General features: G+C 39.5%; 1 protein-coding gene across 1 annotated transcript; it reads right to left on the bottom strand.

Moving 5' to 3' along the window:
* Nucleotides 1-9140: 9140 nt before the first annotated feature.
* Nucleotides 9141-12533, bottom strand: GP9 (glycoprotein IX platelet). The gene is made up of 2 exons (XM_056337954.1): nucleotides 12437-12533; nucleotides 9141-10548 (listed from the first exon to the last, which is right to left on the bottom strand). Exon 2 carries the CDS (start codon nucleotides 10539-10541, stop codon nucleotides 9915-9917), a length of 627 nt encoding a protein of 208 aa, XP_056193929.1. The 5' UTR covers nucleotides 10542-10548; nucleotides 12437-12533; the 3' UTR covers nucleotides 9141-9914.
* Between the last annotated feature and the right edge of the window lie 3147 nt (nucleotides 12534-15680).

Here is a 15680-nt window from a genome sequence, read left to right as displayed (position 1 = left end):
AGGTTCCGTTACACACAATTTGTGTTCTTTTATGGACTGTGGCTGCCCTTTTCCTTCAGGTTGTAATTGCTGCTATTTTAGTTTTATTGTTTCTGATAATTTAGCTTTGGGTAAGTGTATCTGAAAATTAAGTTATCAGTTTTTGCAGTTGCCTTGCAAACTCAGGGAAGTCAAACATGTACTTGCTTCTAAGTGCTCTACTGTCCTGACGGCAACCTGTTATGATGTGGCAATTGCCATGTTCTTCTACTGCTTTGTACTGCTGGTAGGAGCGCGTTTTATACAGATGTGTCACGTTCCATAGTCCATCTCCATGGTCATAAAAGGCAATATATGAATCCTAGCCAAAAAATAAATTACTAATTTAGAGGGAAAGATCTTCTGACCCCTAAGAAGAGACAAGAAAAAATGATTCAAGGAGGAAAAGGGAGCCTGTAATCCATCTCTGCTGACACCTCCTTCCCTATAGATCAAGGCCATTTAAGAAAGGGCTTTGGATGATTAATTTTTTTTCCTGGACCAAGATGAATGCTCTGCATTTCCTTAGCCCTATTTCTTAATACTTTTCAGAGGCAAGAGGCCTCAATCCACTTTTCTCAGAGAATGTACTTGTGTAAAACAGTGCCCTTTGATAACTGCAGGTTGGTAAAGGACTGGATGCTTGATGGTCAAACAAGGAAGTTGTAAGTAAAGACAAAGGTAATCTGAACCAACTTCTGTCAGGTACCTCAGGTTTATTTTGCCTAAAATGAGCTTGCCATGTCAGTCAGTAGCTGTGTGCCTGCTGAAGTGACATCAGTGCTGCTGCCCACGGGCAATCGTTTGGGTAAACTGAGAATATGCTCTGGGGAAGGCATCCTGAGAGGGTACGTCAGAGAGCAAAGTGCCCCTGGGAAGGAGCTCAGTATAAATAGCAGCCATGTGGCCATTATGCAACTAAAGCAATTTGTTGTCACACACCCATTATTGAGTGTAATCTAAATTTAATTGGAGTCAATGTAATAGCAAAATATTTACATGGGTTCTAGCAACAGACTCCAAGCACTTTTGAAAGTTGTTTTGTGTAGTGCTCTGAAGAGAAAAAGCATAAACAGCATTACTAAGATAAACTTAGCATTACTAAGCATTATGACAAAATTAGCACTATAAAAGGAATTAGGAATTGATTTTCAGTGTGGTCATTTCACCTGTTGGCCAGCAAAAGTAAAATCATGTAGTTCAGGTATAAATCGTAACACACAAGTGTGTGGACCTTGAGAGTCAAAAAACCCCAGGTTTTGGGAAGTGTCAAATTTTATTTTAATAATTCCCCAAAGAGCGCGTTTACACATAAAACCAGTATGAGAATGTATGTATGTAGTGGCAAATTAGTTTATCTTAAAGAATACAAGTGTGGTAGCTTAGATGAATTAAAAAGCCTGTTTCACTGCCACTTTACATATATTTTGTACGTTCAATTAGTGTTTAGTTCTTACAGTATATGTTTACTAGTTCAGTAATGAAAGAAATTTCCTATTCATCTGAGGGAGTTGCTGTTTGTCACTAGTCCTGTTAGGCTATGAATAACCTTGATATTTTGCTGTTTGAAACTTGTTACTGGATGGGTTACTCTAGCAGCTGTTAACACAGTTCCACACCTGGTCGGTGCAAGCAGTAGCTGTACAACTAAGGTGGAAAATGGCTGTCATTATGTGACATATATCTTATGAAATAGCTGGGGTTTAACTTAACAGAAAAAAATATTTTACTTTCTATTACTCATTTTCTGCATACTGAAATACTTTGAACTGGGTCTAAGGCCTGGACACTAACCTGAATCTTTTTGTGCATAGCTGCTTGGCAAAATGATAAATACAATACAAGCTTGTTAACTTTGCAATGTATTTTATTACTAAGAACAAAGCTGTACTTAGTCTTTAGTGCGAATTTAGTATGAAGTTATTTTATGCAGGCTGCCAAACAAGCCTTAGGATAGGCAAGCTTTACAGTTAAAATCCTCTCAGGTTAGATACGAATGTGAGACCATTGAGATACATTACTGCAAATTCAGAACTACGTCTAACAGTGACGTTTAAGAGAAGACCCTCAGAACAGTAAAATGCCATGTATCCATCTCATGGACTTACTCAGAGCTCCTGGGGAGGACTGGACGGCTACTCAAGGCATGTGAGTTACTCTAGGGGGAAAGAGAAAACTGATTTCAGATTGCTTCCTCATTGCTTTGTGGGGGAAAAAAGGTGTTGAATATGCTTAAATCTCATTCAGCTTTCATCTTCAGAATGTGGGATTTGAAACACATGAGAAAAGTATATTCTCAAAATACCAGCATCCTTAGAACATGGACGAGGAGGGAAATCAAGCAAATTCAGTGAATCCACAGCACGTGGAATGTATTTTTTACTGTAAATATGTAATTTTACTATAACTAAGCATCACTTCTAAAATAACTTGCATCACAGACGTGCACTTGCTCTTCTCTTTCGCAAGCAGATGCTCCTGCCAAGGCAGAAAGGTGTGAGCTGGCTTAATTCTCAAAGCCATGTAGTTACATACACTATCGTGGTGCTGAGCCCAAAATAACCAGCACTTCCTGTCAGTGTTGCTTGTAGCAATGTTGCTGGCAGTGGTCCAGCCTCCTGCCTTCTGAGTGCAGAAGAAAGCTGTGTATTTTTCATCACAAAAAAAAAAAAAAAAGGAAAAAAAAGGAGGTATATCAACTGTCCATGGAAATACCACCATTTTCTCCACTTGCTTTCCTGCTCAGCTCCATGTTTCACATCCAGGGTGCTCTGTCCTTTGTGCAGTTCCCCCCCAGGCTTTGCTGCTCTTGCTGTAGCTTCCGAGGAGCACCAGTGACCTGCCTAGGCTACTGCTGCCCAGTTGGAAACTGTGCTATTGTTTTCTTTGTCGTATTCTTTCAGAGTTTTTTTCCTTGTTCCAGTCTTATAAATTAGCAAAAATGCTTTAATGCTTCAGTACTAGTCTACCTCTGGTGAAGAAAGAAGTATTTGTAACTAACTTCAGAAGACAGGTCCAGAGTGGCTGCATTCAGAGGTTGGTATCAGCGATGCAAAGCCAAAGTACTGTATTTGTATAATTTGTATGATTTGACTCCACTAACACACAGGGTCAGTTGTGTTTGACAGAGCGTTTATGCCTTTCAGCCTACTCTGGGCTGAAGCACAGTAATTTTTAGGGAATTACCTTTTTGTGTTTTATACAGGTCCAAAGGTGATTGTTAGCACATTCATCATAATAATTACCTTCCATTAATAATATTGGGGCCCTCTAGCACAGTGGAGAATAACATTGCGTGATGTGTGTGTAAGCCTTGTGGGAAGGTTGTACACAACAACCCAATGGAAACCTATAAACACTTCAGAGGAAACTTATCCCCTGCGTAATTCCACTGGACTTTCATGATCACCCCAGTCAGAGTGATATCATCATTGGCAGGTCAGAGAGATCCAAGTGACTATAAAGTACTATTAATACGTTAAAACCAGAGGAGGTTTTTAAAGACCTAAAATGCTAGACTTGGACACTGTAGTTCTCTATTCCAAAAACAAATGAATAGCACACTTATTCACAGCCTAGCTGTGAAATGTTTGTCCTGTGATGGACTGGAAAGGTTGTCCCTTCCTTGGCTACGCCTTGATGACCTGTTAGTGCCATAAGGCAGGGGGGTAGGTTATGAGTTTTGTGATGGAGTTTTGTGGAACAAAATAATCACATTATTTTATATGAAACAGTAACCATTTATTGTTCATTTATTCACTCCTAATGATATTAATCAACAGTGGATATAATTATGTCCAAGTCAGGGGTGAGGGACTAGAGGATTTTTAGTCTATTGCATCACAGATCTATGAAACTATTCTGTTACATGCCAAGACCTCTTCCTTACTGGTTTATTTTAGTGAACACGAGTCATGTAAATAAAAGTACAACTTTCAAGAAAGGAGTTGTGTGAATGGATAATCTGGTAGCCTGCAATTAAATTTACAGCTCAGAGGTCTTCATAAATAAATGAAAGTGGAAAAAGAAGAAGCAGATACATTTTATTTTTGTTTAAGAATGAAATAATTGTCTTATCTAGCAATGACATCAATAGATAAGTTGTTCTATTCCATTTCCAGAACCAGAATTAAGAGTCTTCAGCCAAAACCCATGCAATGTGATAAGCAAATATTATTCTAAAATTCATGAGTTTTCTACTGAGATGGTTTTTTTTTGGCCAGGTTTCGAAACAGTAGGGAATTTAAAATAAGGCTACAATGCAGATGGGTTTTCTTTTCTAGCTGTACCAAAAATAACTGCAAGCAGCTTAATGATATACCTAATGAAAACAGGTTTCTCCTTTTTGAAGAAGGGCAGGCACTGAAGGATAATGATTTGTTCTGTCCAAGAGTATTTGTGGCTCAACGTTTTGATGATGGCCTTTGTGATAACAAATAAGCAGTAAAGGCGAAAAGGCAGTATGAAAAATTTCAACCATTAGACAGGGCTACAGGCTGTAGAGGTTAATTTCTTCAGAACTGACTGTAAGGGTGATATTACCCAGGGAAATAGTTTAAGTGTATCTATTCATACAGCCAAATGCTGAATGTCACCTGCTGTGTGATCAGACCATGTTATCAGCAGCCCAGTACTCCTATGTTAAGAGAATCCAATAGTCATGTTAATTCATTTTTTTCATAATTGCACATATATTCCCTGTATGTGCATCCATTCCTTTTTTCTTTCATGTTTCATCGGAAGGCCAGTGAGATGCTTATGACTTTTTTAAGGTATCTAAGCAGCCTGCCATACATAAAGAACAGATTTTAATTTTCTAATTTTTTTTTTTTTAAGCAAAACTGGTGATTTTCACCTCTCTGTTTCACACTGACATCCTACATTGTGGGCCCTTTAGTAAGGGTCCTGTATATTTCTAACCATTTATTACACACAAATTTAGGCACTAGTCACTTCAGTATATTGCACTTGCTTTGGTGGGAGTTATCCTGCTGTTCTAAAGATTTTTTTCCTAGTTGATTTATTGAATTAATGGAAAAGTGGAAAAAGAATATCCAAATACATTAGAAACCAACCGCCCAAAGGTGAAACACAAATGCTCGACAGTGCTTGTCATGGATGCATGATGCTGTGATGTCAAGTTTTGGGGAACTGGGAAACCTGGAAGCCAAAAGTGGTACGACCTGTTGAAATAAAATATCTGCATGTTTCGGCTGTGAATGGGCATTACATACACCAAACCGGGAGTGTGCCACTGCCCTGAGTAGCATTTGAAGTAGGTTGGGTGTGGGATGAAACTGTAAGGTCACAAAAAAGTGCGTAGTTTCTATTCCAAGCCTCCCTTAATGTTTATTCACCTAAGCGTTGGTGGCTATTTTCTAGGCAGTGCTGTACGTCTATTAGTGTCAAATGGCGTGGGGGAGAAAAAAAGCAGTAAAATTTTCTGAATCTGGAATCAACTCTAACTGTAGAACCTAGACAGAAAGCAAGTATTAAGCTAAACAGGAGTTGTTCAGATTGAGCATTGCTTTTTGCTACAATGTTAAGAAAATCTTGAGCATGTCAAGAAAAAAAGGTGATTTGCCTGCCATTCTATTTAATAAATGAAGCCCACAAATATTTTTCACATCAATTGAATTGCAGTTTACACAGAACTGGAGTTTACACGAATCTCCTCTGTGTATTACAGTGAACCATTTAAAAATAGGATTTTTTTTTTCTCAATAATTCTGAGTATGATTACTTGTCTTGCTGAACATTGAACCAAAACTTATAACTTTTTTAGTTGCAATTAATCCCAGTACTTACACCTATGTTACTAAAGAATGTGAAAACAGATATATTCACTAGTTTGCACTCTTGCAGGTACAATATAGTAACACTTTCTGGGATCTTTACAAACTCCTTTGGGAGAGCTGCATGTTTCATTTAAATAGCTGACGTATTTTCCTGTCTTTGCACACTGTTAGCAACTGCAGCGTTATTTATGCAATTTGATGGAGTATGTGGCTTATGCACGAAGTAGTGGCCTTGCCAGATAAACAGTTCAATGTTGCTCTTCAGCCTTCGGTTAGCAGTTCCAGCTTTCCCCTTCTCAGAGTTTTTTTTTTTCTTTTTCAGACAAAAGCCAGATGGATCAGAAGTGATAAATACAATGCTGTTTTAGTGGAATGTAAAATATTGCCATGCAATATTATGCCATTCCTCTTAATAGGTCAGAAAAGATGTTCTTTCAGGTACTTTTTTTTTTCTTTTGTATTCTGTGCATCTTGCTTAATACTTTGGTTGGTATAAGCAGAAATGTTTGCTGATTGCTCCTTTTTTATGTTTGTACTATTAAAGCTATACAGTAAAGCAGTTTAGTATTTTATACATATCTAGCTTTATAGGCACAAAAGAGAGGGATAAGCTTTTAGCGTTAATGATTTATTTTATTTTGGGGAAACAAGAAATATCGTTTAGGAAATTCTCCTTGGGAGGTTGCAGAGTGCGTTTCTTCTGTAATATTCTGCATTAATACAAAATGGTAGTTGCCTGTTAAAAAATTAAAAAGCTCAGTGCAGAGAAAATGTTCTAAAATTATCTAAGCATGTGCACTGCTGTGTTCTGATGTGTTTATTTGAAATTCTCTCCTGCAGAGGTTATTTATGTAGAATAACATTTAATAAAGCTGGAGAAATTCTGAATGTGCTTACCAGATCCAAATGTGCACATAAATCTGAAGACACAATTTCACTCCAGTCTGCACCGGAGGCTGGGAGCGCCTCACTAAGCCGTGCCGTTTCTAGGTCATATGGTTCACTTCCTGCAGCAGGGATGCAACACTTCTGAAAGGCAAATGCTTTGCTGCTCTTTGAGTACTTACGGTGAAGAGTGCGATATGGAATTGGAGAAGGTAGAGCGGAATATCAGTGCTGCTGTGGAGCGTGGGAGGGCGGCTCAGCCGGCACGGGCTGAGCTCCTCAGGGGTGTTGTGCTGCCCCTGGTCTCTCTTCTCATGGTCTGGCCCACAGAAATTTTGCAGGTGGCCAAAGCAGTAAGAACAGCTGTAATGTTGTAGGTGTCTTGTGCACATCTGTGAAAATCATTCTAATTTCCAGTAGTGCCTACCAGTTCAAAAAAAATGCCCAGTGTTGGTTAAGCTGTAGGATTCGCCATGACATTTGATGAGCTGTTTCAGTGCTAATAATTATTTTCACTGTTAGATTTTGAGCCCTGTTTCTAGTTTGATGTTTTGATTTCTACTCCCAGCCCTTTGGTAACAATTTTTTCTTCGTGTAAATTCATACAAGCTGTGACCTTAATTTTTTTTTATTAAATGAAAATGATTAAGCTCCTTTTAAGCTACATTTTCAATCCTGTATTTTCTTTTCTGATTCTTCTGCAGCTGATTCTTCTTGATTTGTAGACATTGATACTGAATTATTGCAGCTTATGTAAACATGGAAGTAAATATTTATATCCCTAAACGATATTCCCTATTTCAGCAAGGAAAGATCACATTAGCCCTTTGCTGCAATGTCATACATGGGAAATCACGATTACCAGATCATTTGCCTTCTCTGAACTGAATCCTCAACCCATCTTTTGTTTCTAGATGTACAATCTTGCCTTTGATTTCTTGGCACTGGAAGTAACCCACTGCTCTTTGCATGACTTCCATCTTCTTGTTCCCCACTGTGTATCATTTGCAGACTTCAACACTGTAACGGGTGTGTTGTCCCCCAGATCATTAATTATTTTACAGGGAAAACATCTGACTCCATTCCTTTCCTTTTCTCAAACTAAAGCCCCCATGCTATGTTTTATTACTAAATCGTGTAACCCGCTGCCTGTGGTGTGCATCCCTTCCCCAAATCTCTGCCCTTCAGAGGTTTTCCAGCAGTTCTGCTGGGCGCAGTGTCACGGAGAGGGGCAGGTGACTCACCCTGAACTGGTGCCAGTTTAGTTTGACAAGTGGTGGTGTCTCAGGCTGGCTTTTCCCTGCCAGTGCAGGAGAGAGAGGACCAACAGTGAAGGTGTGTCCCGGACACTAACGTGTCTCTTCTAAAGCTGCCTGAGAATGTCGCCAGCAGTCAGCGTTGACAGTCAGACTCCGCATTGCTGAAGCGCTTTGGCAGAGGCAAGAGGGACCTGAAAATATCCCTGTGAGCTTCCACCGTCCTCGGTTTGGGTGTCTGTGGCTAGGAATGAGTCTCCTCTCACAGAAGTGACAGTACACGGTAATTGCAAGGCCACCTATAAGAAGAAAGTTAACTGCCAGCTTTGCCAGGGATATTATGTGCTTTAACAAGGGATGTCACTCATGTGACAAGGTGCTAGGGAAACAGCCAGCCAGCCTTCAGCACCTTCATGCAGAAAACATCTAACACCTAGCTCAGGTTTGGGGCTAGGAGGAGCATTTGCAAAACGTGTCTTAAATTGAACTGCCAACAGTAGTATTAATTTTAGAAGACCTTCATAGATCTCCCATCTAACTGCACCAGACCAGATGGCATCACAGCATTAACTGCTATTCTTGGAGTCTTGTGAGTTAAGCTGGGGAGAGAACAACATGCTGGAGGCACCACAACAATTTTTCTATGAGGATGGGGGGCAAAAGGAGAGCAGGGAAGACAGTACATCAAGCATCTTCAAAACTGTTGCATAAAATCCAGTGTATCAAATATCAGTAGTAAAGCTGGCATACAAGCTCTGGAAATTTCTTAGAATTTGAATCAGACATGTGTAGAGCTGTAGAAGAGATCAAACTTGGGTGTGTATAAGTGTTCAATAAGCATCCATTATTTCAATTTCACATAGAATGTTTTTTTATTGTTTATTCTCTAGGAAATTCAACAACATTTAAAATTACTTTTCCTGATTGTATTCTCATTACCAGTCCATCTTTAAATGTGTTCAGTAAGGGATACTGTAGAGGAATTGTAGAGGAATGAAGGCAGGTTAATTAACATTGATAATAGACAGCTGTGGGCTGGCTTCAGGGGCTGATGTGGGGTAAGGTGCAGCTGTGGCTGGTTCCAGTAGTTAAATACCTCTAAGGTGGACGGAAGAGGAGCACTGGATGAAGAGAGGCCCAAAAGAAGCAGAGGGAGGAGGGAGAGCCCCCTGGATGTAGGAGAAGCCCCAGGAGAAGCAGGGGGCCTGGGAGAGCAGCTGGAGAAGGAAGAACCTGGACGCAGCAGAGGCAAGGAGCGGGGTGGGCTGGCCTGAAGGGGATGGAGAAACAGCCCAGGCAGTAGATGACCTGATGAAACCTTGTGGGGGGTTGGTGGCCGTGCTGGGGCAAGGTGTGGGGACTCCTTACTGAAGTTAACCTGGGATGGTAGAAGCCTTGTTGCAGCCGGATGGTTTTGCGAGTGCTGTGACAGATATGTTCAGTGGTTGGCCTATATAGTCATAGTGGTTTTGCTGGCAGGGAACTCCTGAACCTGAGGAAGAGATGGCTGAACTTTTTTGCACAAAAGAATGGTCCTACCAACCCATTGGGACACTATGAGGGAGTAACACATTACATGCTCACACAGCTTACAAGTGAGAAAAGAATTGCTAAAATACTACAATGGGTGTTCATCTCCATATAGTAAAAGGTGTAAGTCTTCTTGCTGTAAGAGCTGCAAATTCAGTGGAAAAGCTGATTTAAATTATTTTTAAAAATTTAGGAACTGCTTTTCGTATGAGTAGGTGGTAGCAGGATGAAACTTGCCTGTCAATACATCATCAAGCTTGTTCTTGAAAGGCAATTAAATCAAACCTACCTATCTGAGGACCCAGACTTTGAGCCCTGAGATCTGTTTGTAGCATGTTCACCACTAAAACTAGCATTGCCAGTGCGTGTGCTTTTTTTGTGGTGGAATAGTTTGATGTTTCTGCTCAAGCCAGTGGTAGTGAACAGCTCACTGCATCTTGTGGTTTTTGGAAGTGAGCTTTCTCAACAGCGAGCCCCTCAAGTCAGATTGCCTTAGCTTCATTTGGCAGACCAGCTTTTTTGAGAATTTCAGAGCCTCTGCTACTAAAATAAGTGTAATTATTGCTCCAGCAATTAAAATGAGGTCTCTCCAAAAGAACTCAAGACACTTGATTGGGAGAAGCCTCTTACAAACCCCCAGCTCGTTCCCAGTCAGCTGCCCCAAGGGCTTCATCCTCACGGGAGCTGGGGTTGCGCATCTGGTGTTTTCCAGAGAGAGTGCAGAGATGTCTTCTAACCAGAGTTTTAGATACAGAATATGACAGTCACAGTTCCAAGGATTGTCGAAAATTGTCACTTCCTCCAGGGTGAGCAAGCTGTCCAGGGCCCCGGGAGGAACCGAGGTCAGGCTGTTGTTCTGTAGATAAAGCCTTTTGGTGTGGGCAGGCAGGGCAGGCAGGTCCGCCAGCTCCCGGGAGCTGCAGTCGATGTGTAAACCCTTCGTCTCTCCCAGTGACTTACAATCGCAGGAGGGAGGACAGCCTTCGCTTTGGGTCATGTGGCACAGCAGCGATAGGGCGAATCCTGCAACGGTGATGAATTCTGTCTTGTTCATGCTTCAGCTACCCAGAGAGTAAGAATAATGATCTGATAAGTATGATTTGTTAGCATGTGTCTAAACGGAGAACTACAACACAGCTATGCCTCTCAGGATTGCTCGTGAGGTTTAGGATTTTGGAAGAAAACCTTTAGCTTTCTATTTCTTACATAGAGCCATTCTTCCTGACATCAAGTAGCATAAATGCAACTGGGAGAGAGCACAGTGCTTCCATCTTGTCTCTAGTTCATTGCTTTTCCTTCTTAATTGTACAGAATATATTATTGTTCAGAGTTCTAGAACAGAATGTCACCAGGAGATAATGGTAAAAACTAGGTTAGTTTTATGCAAAGATTTGGATTTCATTTCTGTATCTTCATAGATCTAGTGTTAAAATTGTGTGATGAAGTCAGTTTTCAAGATTGAGCTTAAGAGATTGATTAATTGTAAATGTCTAAAAATCATCTGAGAGTATGAACATTCTGACTGGGAAGTACGCATTTTTATGTGGCAAAATTTTTTTTTTTGCCTTGTAACTTCATGCATCTCTGAACATATGATTCAAGATTTGTAAGAATAGAGAACTGTAAATTTTGCATATCTGGTATTGCTCATCTTTTAGGGTTAAATAACCGTGCTTTGGGCTAGCAGGTAATTATCTGTTTTGCTATGCCATTCCTGTTTCTGTAGAGTGGAACCCACTAACCTTCCATCTTAGTCCTTTCTATTCAGCAGCTTAAAACCTCTAAGGCTATTCCCTTCCCGTATTTCCTACTACGTTGCTGCATTTAGAAATACATAGCTAGCCTTGGAACCAGATAGAAATTTGAAATACAAACTCCCTTGCACAGGTTGGGGAATTTTAAAACTTGAAACAATCTTTCTTTATGATTTGAATACATCCCATAATTAAAATGTATTTCATTCTCCTCCTCCTCCCCCTCCCCCCCCCCCCCCCCTTAATTTGCCATAAGTAAATATTGAAGCAAAAATATCTGGATATATATTGCCTTGGATACTACATGGAAATTTATAGATACTGTAAAAAGTGGTGGGTGTTTATACACTAGACACTTAAAGAAAACTCCTTCTTGAAGAAGGTGAAAAAGGCTGTAGAACTTGTTTGCAGGCAAGCATTAGAAGCACATTGAGTATAATTTTAAAATCGGGCTGGACAAAGCCTGAGAAATAGCAAGCAGGTACAACAGACCTATTAACAACAAAAAATGCTGAATAAAAGAGGTTTTACATACTAAGGTCATAAGGAGCCTCAATGATACCAGTGTAGAATGGAATTTGGAAAGAAATTTCTTCAAAATCATGTTTTCAAGTGTAAAGATATTTCAGATTAATAATAAAAAAAGGTTTTCCTCTTAAACTTAAAATAAGCTGAGACCTTTGTCTCTCTAGTAGATTTCATTTAATAAAGACTAAAATTGTAAGGAATATTGCTTAATTTTGTTTTAAATTTGCTTTGATTTATTTACAAGGATTATTGATCAGCTTTCCAAAATAGTTAGACATGTTTTGATTCCTGATCTAAATACTGTATTTGTATATTTAAAATTAGATTAATGCTATGTAAAATTATAAACTACAGGGAAGCTGAAATATAAATCTTAACAATCTCCAATGTCTTTGTTAGCAAGTAGTTTATGTGAATATCTTTGGTATGAATCTAGATACTCATCTGCTATTTTTCAGGAAATTTACTAGAGCTGGGTTTTTTTTTTTTCAAAGTTGGCATCTTAAAAGGACAGGCTGTCAACTGAACAAAACAAAGTTAAGCAATATCTGTAGAAAAGATGATCTCTTTTGATTTAGTGTAGAAACAGCAAGCAATTACAAATAAAACAGAACTGTGGCAAAAATGCAGAAAGAAAGAGTTGGTGAGATGCCTGGCTGACACTTACCCTTAGTTATTCCCTCTTGGTTCCTTTCCTCCTGCTTGGTACAAAGTGTTGCAGTACAACTGGCAACTGGAGCTGACTGTAGAGTCAGTGAGGAAGTGTGTTAAGGAAGATGAGCTCTTTCCTAGGCATAAGAGGAAACCTTCCCATTAGAAGATGCTAGATATGGTTGACATGTCACAGCATATAGCGCTTGGGCTGCTTTTGTATTTTTTGCAGCCAAGAGGAAATGCTTCTGAGTGTTTTTTTTTTTTTTTTACTGGTGTTATATTTTTCCCATTAAACCTGACAATGTCTGGAAAAATCTAAAACGACTCGCCTTTATTTTGTGTGGCAGCATTCCTTAAGACGCATGGCATAGATTGCCTGATATGGGGAACGGGAATGAGGGAAGACTGATATTTATGAAATCTATGGCCTAGAGATGTACTTTTTTTTAAAAAAAAAAGACAATTTTTTTTTTCCTCAGCTGTAATAATCTACAGGTATAAAAGTTGGTTTGGGCTTCAGCTGCTGACACATGCAAGCCCAAGCAAGATACAAGGGAGCTGAAGTTAGTGCTTGAGAGAGACTGCTTCTGTTTCGGTGTCTGGTATCTGCCTTGCCACTGATCAAAGTAAAATTTGTAAAACCAGACTTCAAAATAACTTACATTAGTCAGATGAGATTATTAAGGGATAGAGAAATATTGTTGCCATTACATTGAAGCAATTTATTTAGTAGGACTAGTATTTAATTGTGGTCACTCATGTTCAAGAAAGATTAAGGCAACAAGCGAAAGGAAGGTTTCTGTGATGATCAGGAGTTTGGACAAAATATCTGATGCAAAGAGGCTGAGTGACATGTCTCCTGCCATGTGGAGCAATGCAGCAATACCTGAGCCAGGACACCCTGGGCAGGTCGGTGCCCCTGGCACAGCCTTGGGTGGCACATGTGTATGGAGCAATGGATCAATTCCTGTTTTGGTTCTTGTGATATTTTCTGGAACATAACTGTTGTGTAGTGTCCTGGTTTGGTCTGGAGTTTAGGAATGGCTTCCAGAATAGTCAGGAAGGTGTGCTGGGAAAGGCTTGCTGCCGCGGTTAGCATGGCTCCCTTATGGGCATGTATGTAGCCTTCCTTCCCAGTCACCAGGGCTGTGTGTTGCTCAGAAAAGGACAATGATCCTGCAGATTTCTTCACACTAAAGTTGCTGAAGAATAGCAACTGCTGAATAATAGTAATGGGACATCTTAGAACATAACACGCTCTGTGTATATTTGGCTAGAAAGCCAGTAATTAAGGATGACACAAGTTTATAATATATATGTATCTGTTCACCTAAATAAAGAATGCTGTGTTTCTGTAAAACAAAAACAAAGATAGGATCTTGGTTTTAATTTTTTTTTTGTACATAAAATTTTGCAATAGAACTGAAATAAGCTTTCCTTTGCTTTAGTTACCAAACACTAAGACAGCAGCTGACATTTGGAAACGCAGCATGTTGTGGATCTGATGTTTAATTCAGGGAAGTTCTTGTGTAGTGTGTTGTTTTGGGCTCTGTGTTCTGCATTTGGAAATGAAACCCAGGTGGGTTTCAGACAATGCGGATGTGGAGCGGAGCCCTACTTCTGAGCTGCTGTTTAGAGATAACATGCTGTTCTCGGGGGGGAAGGGAAATTTCTGACATTTAAAATTATTCTGGTAGCAATTCTTATTGTTTAATTCTTGCTTATATTTAAAGTACTTTTCTTCATTAAGTCTAAACAATTACTGGTAGCCTGAAGTTTGTTAGGAACTTCCTTTGAAAAAACCACACTTAATATGCATCTCCTTTAGTATTTTAAAAGGTAATTTAGACAGTGCTGGAGGGAGAAGATAGAAATACTTCTACCCCCATTTGAACTTTGATCTTTTCTACAAGATGAGGAAAGTGATTCCTCCCTTGTTGAAATGAATAGTTCATCTGCCTGTCAGATGTTCAACATCTGGACCTGGGACTGCACTGCTAATAATGGGAACAGCCTTAGGTCTACCTTAGGAATTGTTTGGGTTTTTTAAATGTACATCACTAGGTCATAGATCTCATAAATATCTGTCTTCCCTTATTCCCGTTCCCCATATCAGGCAATCTATGGCATAGGTCTTAAGGAATGCTGCCACGCAAAATAAAAAATTTTCCTGTTATATACTGAAATAAAATACTGCCTTTTTGCATTGAAAGAGATGCAAAATATTTGGAATCCTCTGGAATCCGTATTCAAATTCTGTGCTGTGGGTAGTCCTACATTCCTCTGGCTGCTGTGTCACATGTGGTTGGGGCGGTGGCTGGGTCCCTGAATCCGTTCCTTGTGAGGAGGACATGGGCCGCTCCCTTCGGCTCTGCGTGGAGGTGAACGTATGCAGGGAGCGTCTGGCACAAGCGAAGCTTAGGATACAAGGCATTTGCATGTGGGATTTTAGGGCTACAGCTTTTTGTAGGCCAGATGAAGATTCTTCATTTAAGAGGATTTATTGAGAGCCAATTTGAAAAAAGTTATAATCTGCTATAATCTTGTTATAGTCTGAAAATATATTTTTCACGGAATGAATCCATTTGAACTTTTTGTGAATGAGAGAGGCTCTGTCTCTTCTCAGCGGGGAGGTATTTCTGAACACTCCTGTTTTCCAAACAAACCTTCCTTGCTACCTTACCCCCTAGAAGCACACCTCTGGACTTGTTTTCTTTGGAGGCCTTGGCTTTTCCAGTCAGTACCATGGATGCTACATCTCGCTGCTTATATAGGGAGAAAAAAGTATTGGAGGGAGATCATGAATTTCCTTGCACTTAAGAATAAAAGCTGCAAGTTAATAAATGTGCAGTTCAAATGCATGACCCACTAAGAGGAAATTCAAGCAGAATATGCCATTACTTTTTATAGACAGTTTTAAGAAGTTATAGTAATTTATTGCTGTCAATGACCTGTTATTGACCTAGAAACACAGAATCTTTCTCGAGCACTATTTCAATTTCCAATGCTAAAAATTCTTGCCATGTCACATTGTTAATAGACAGCAAAAATGCTTCTGATTTAAGTTTTATCATGTTAATTAAATCTGTCCTTTCACATTTTCAAATCAGTTGGTGGGAACATCCTAAGCAAAATATTTCTATATAATTGGATGCGAGTCCCTGGTAATTAATGAATTAGACAAATAATCAAAAAGAAGGAAAAAAGAATGTTAATGAAATTCATTCACACACAAAATATTGCTTGCAGAATGAATG

Source organism: Falco biarmicus, chromosome 4 (genome assembly GCF_023638135.1).
Source record: "Falco biarmicus isolate bFalBia1 chromosome 4, bFalBia1.pri, whole genome shotgun sequence".
NCBI classification, from domain to species: Eukaryota; Metazoa; Chordata; class Aves; order Falconiformes; family Falconidae; genus Falco; species Falco biarmicus.
Note: the sequence above shows the minus strand (reverse complement) of the source record. Positions and strands in the feature narration are given on the sequence as shown.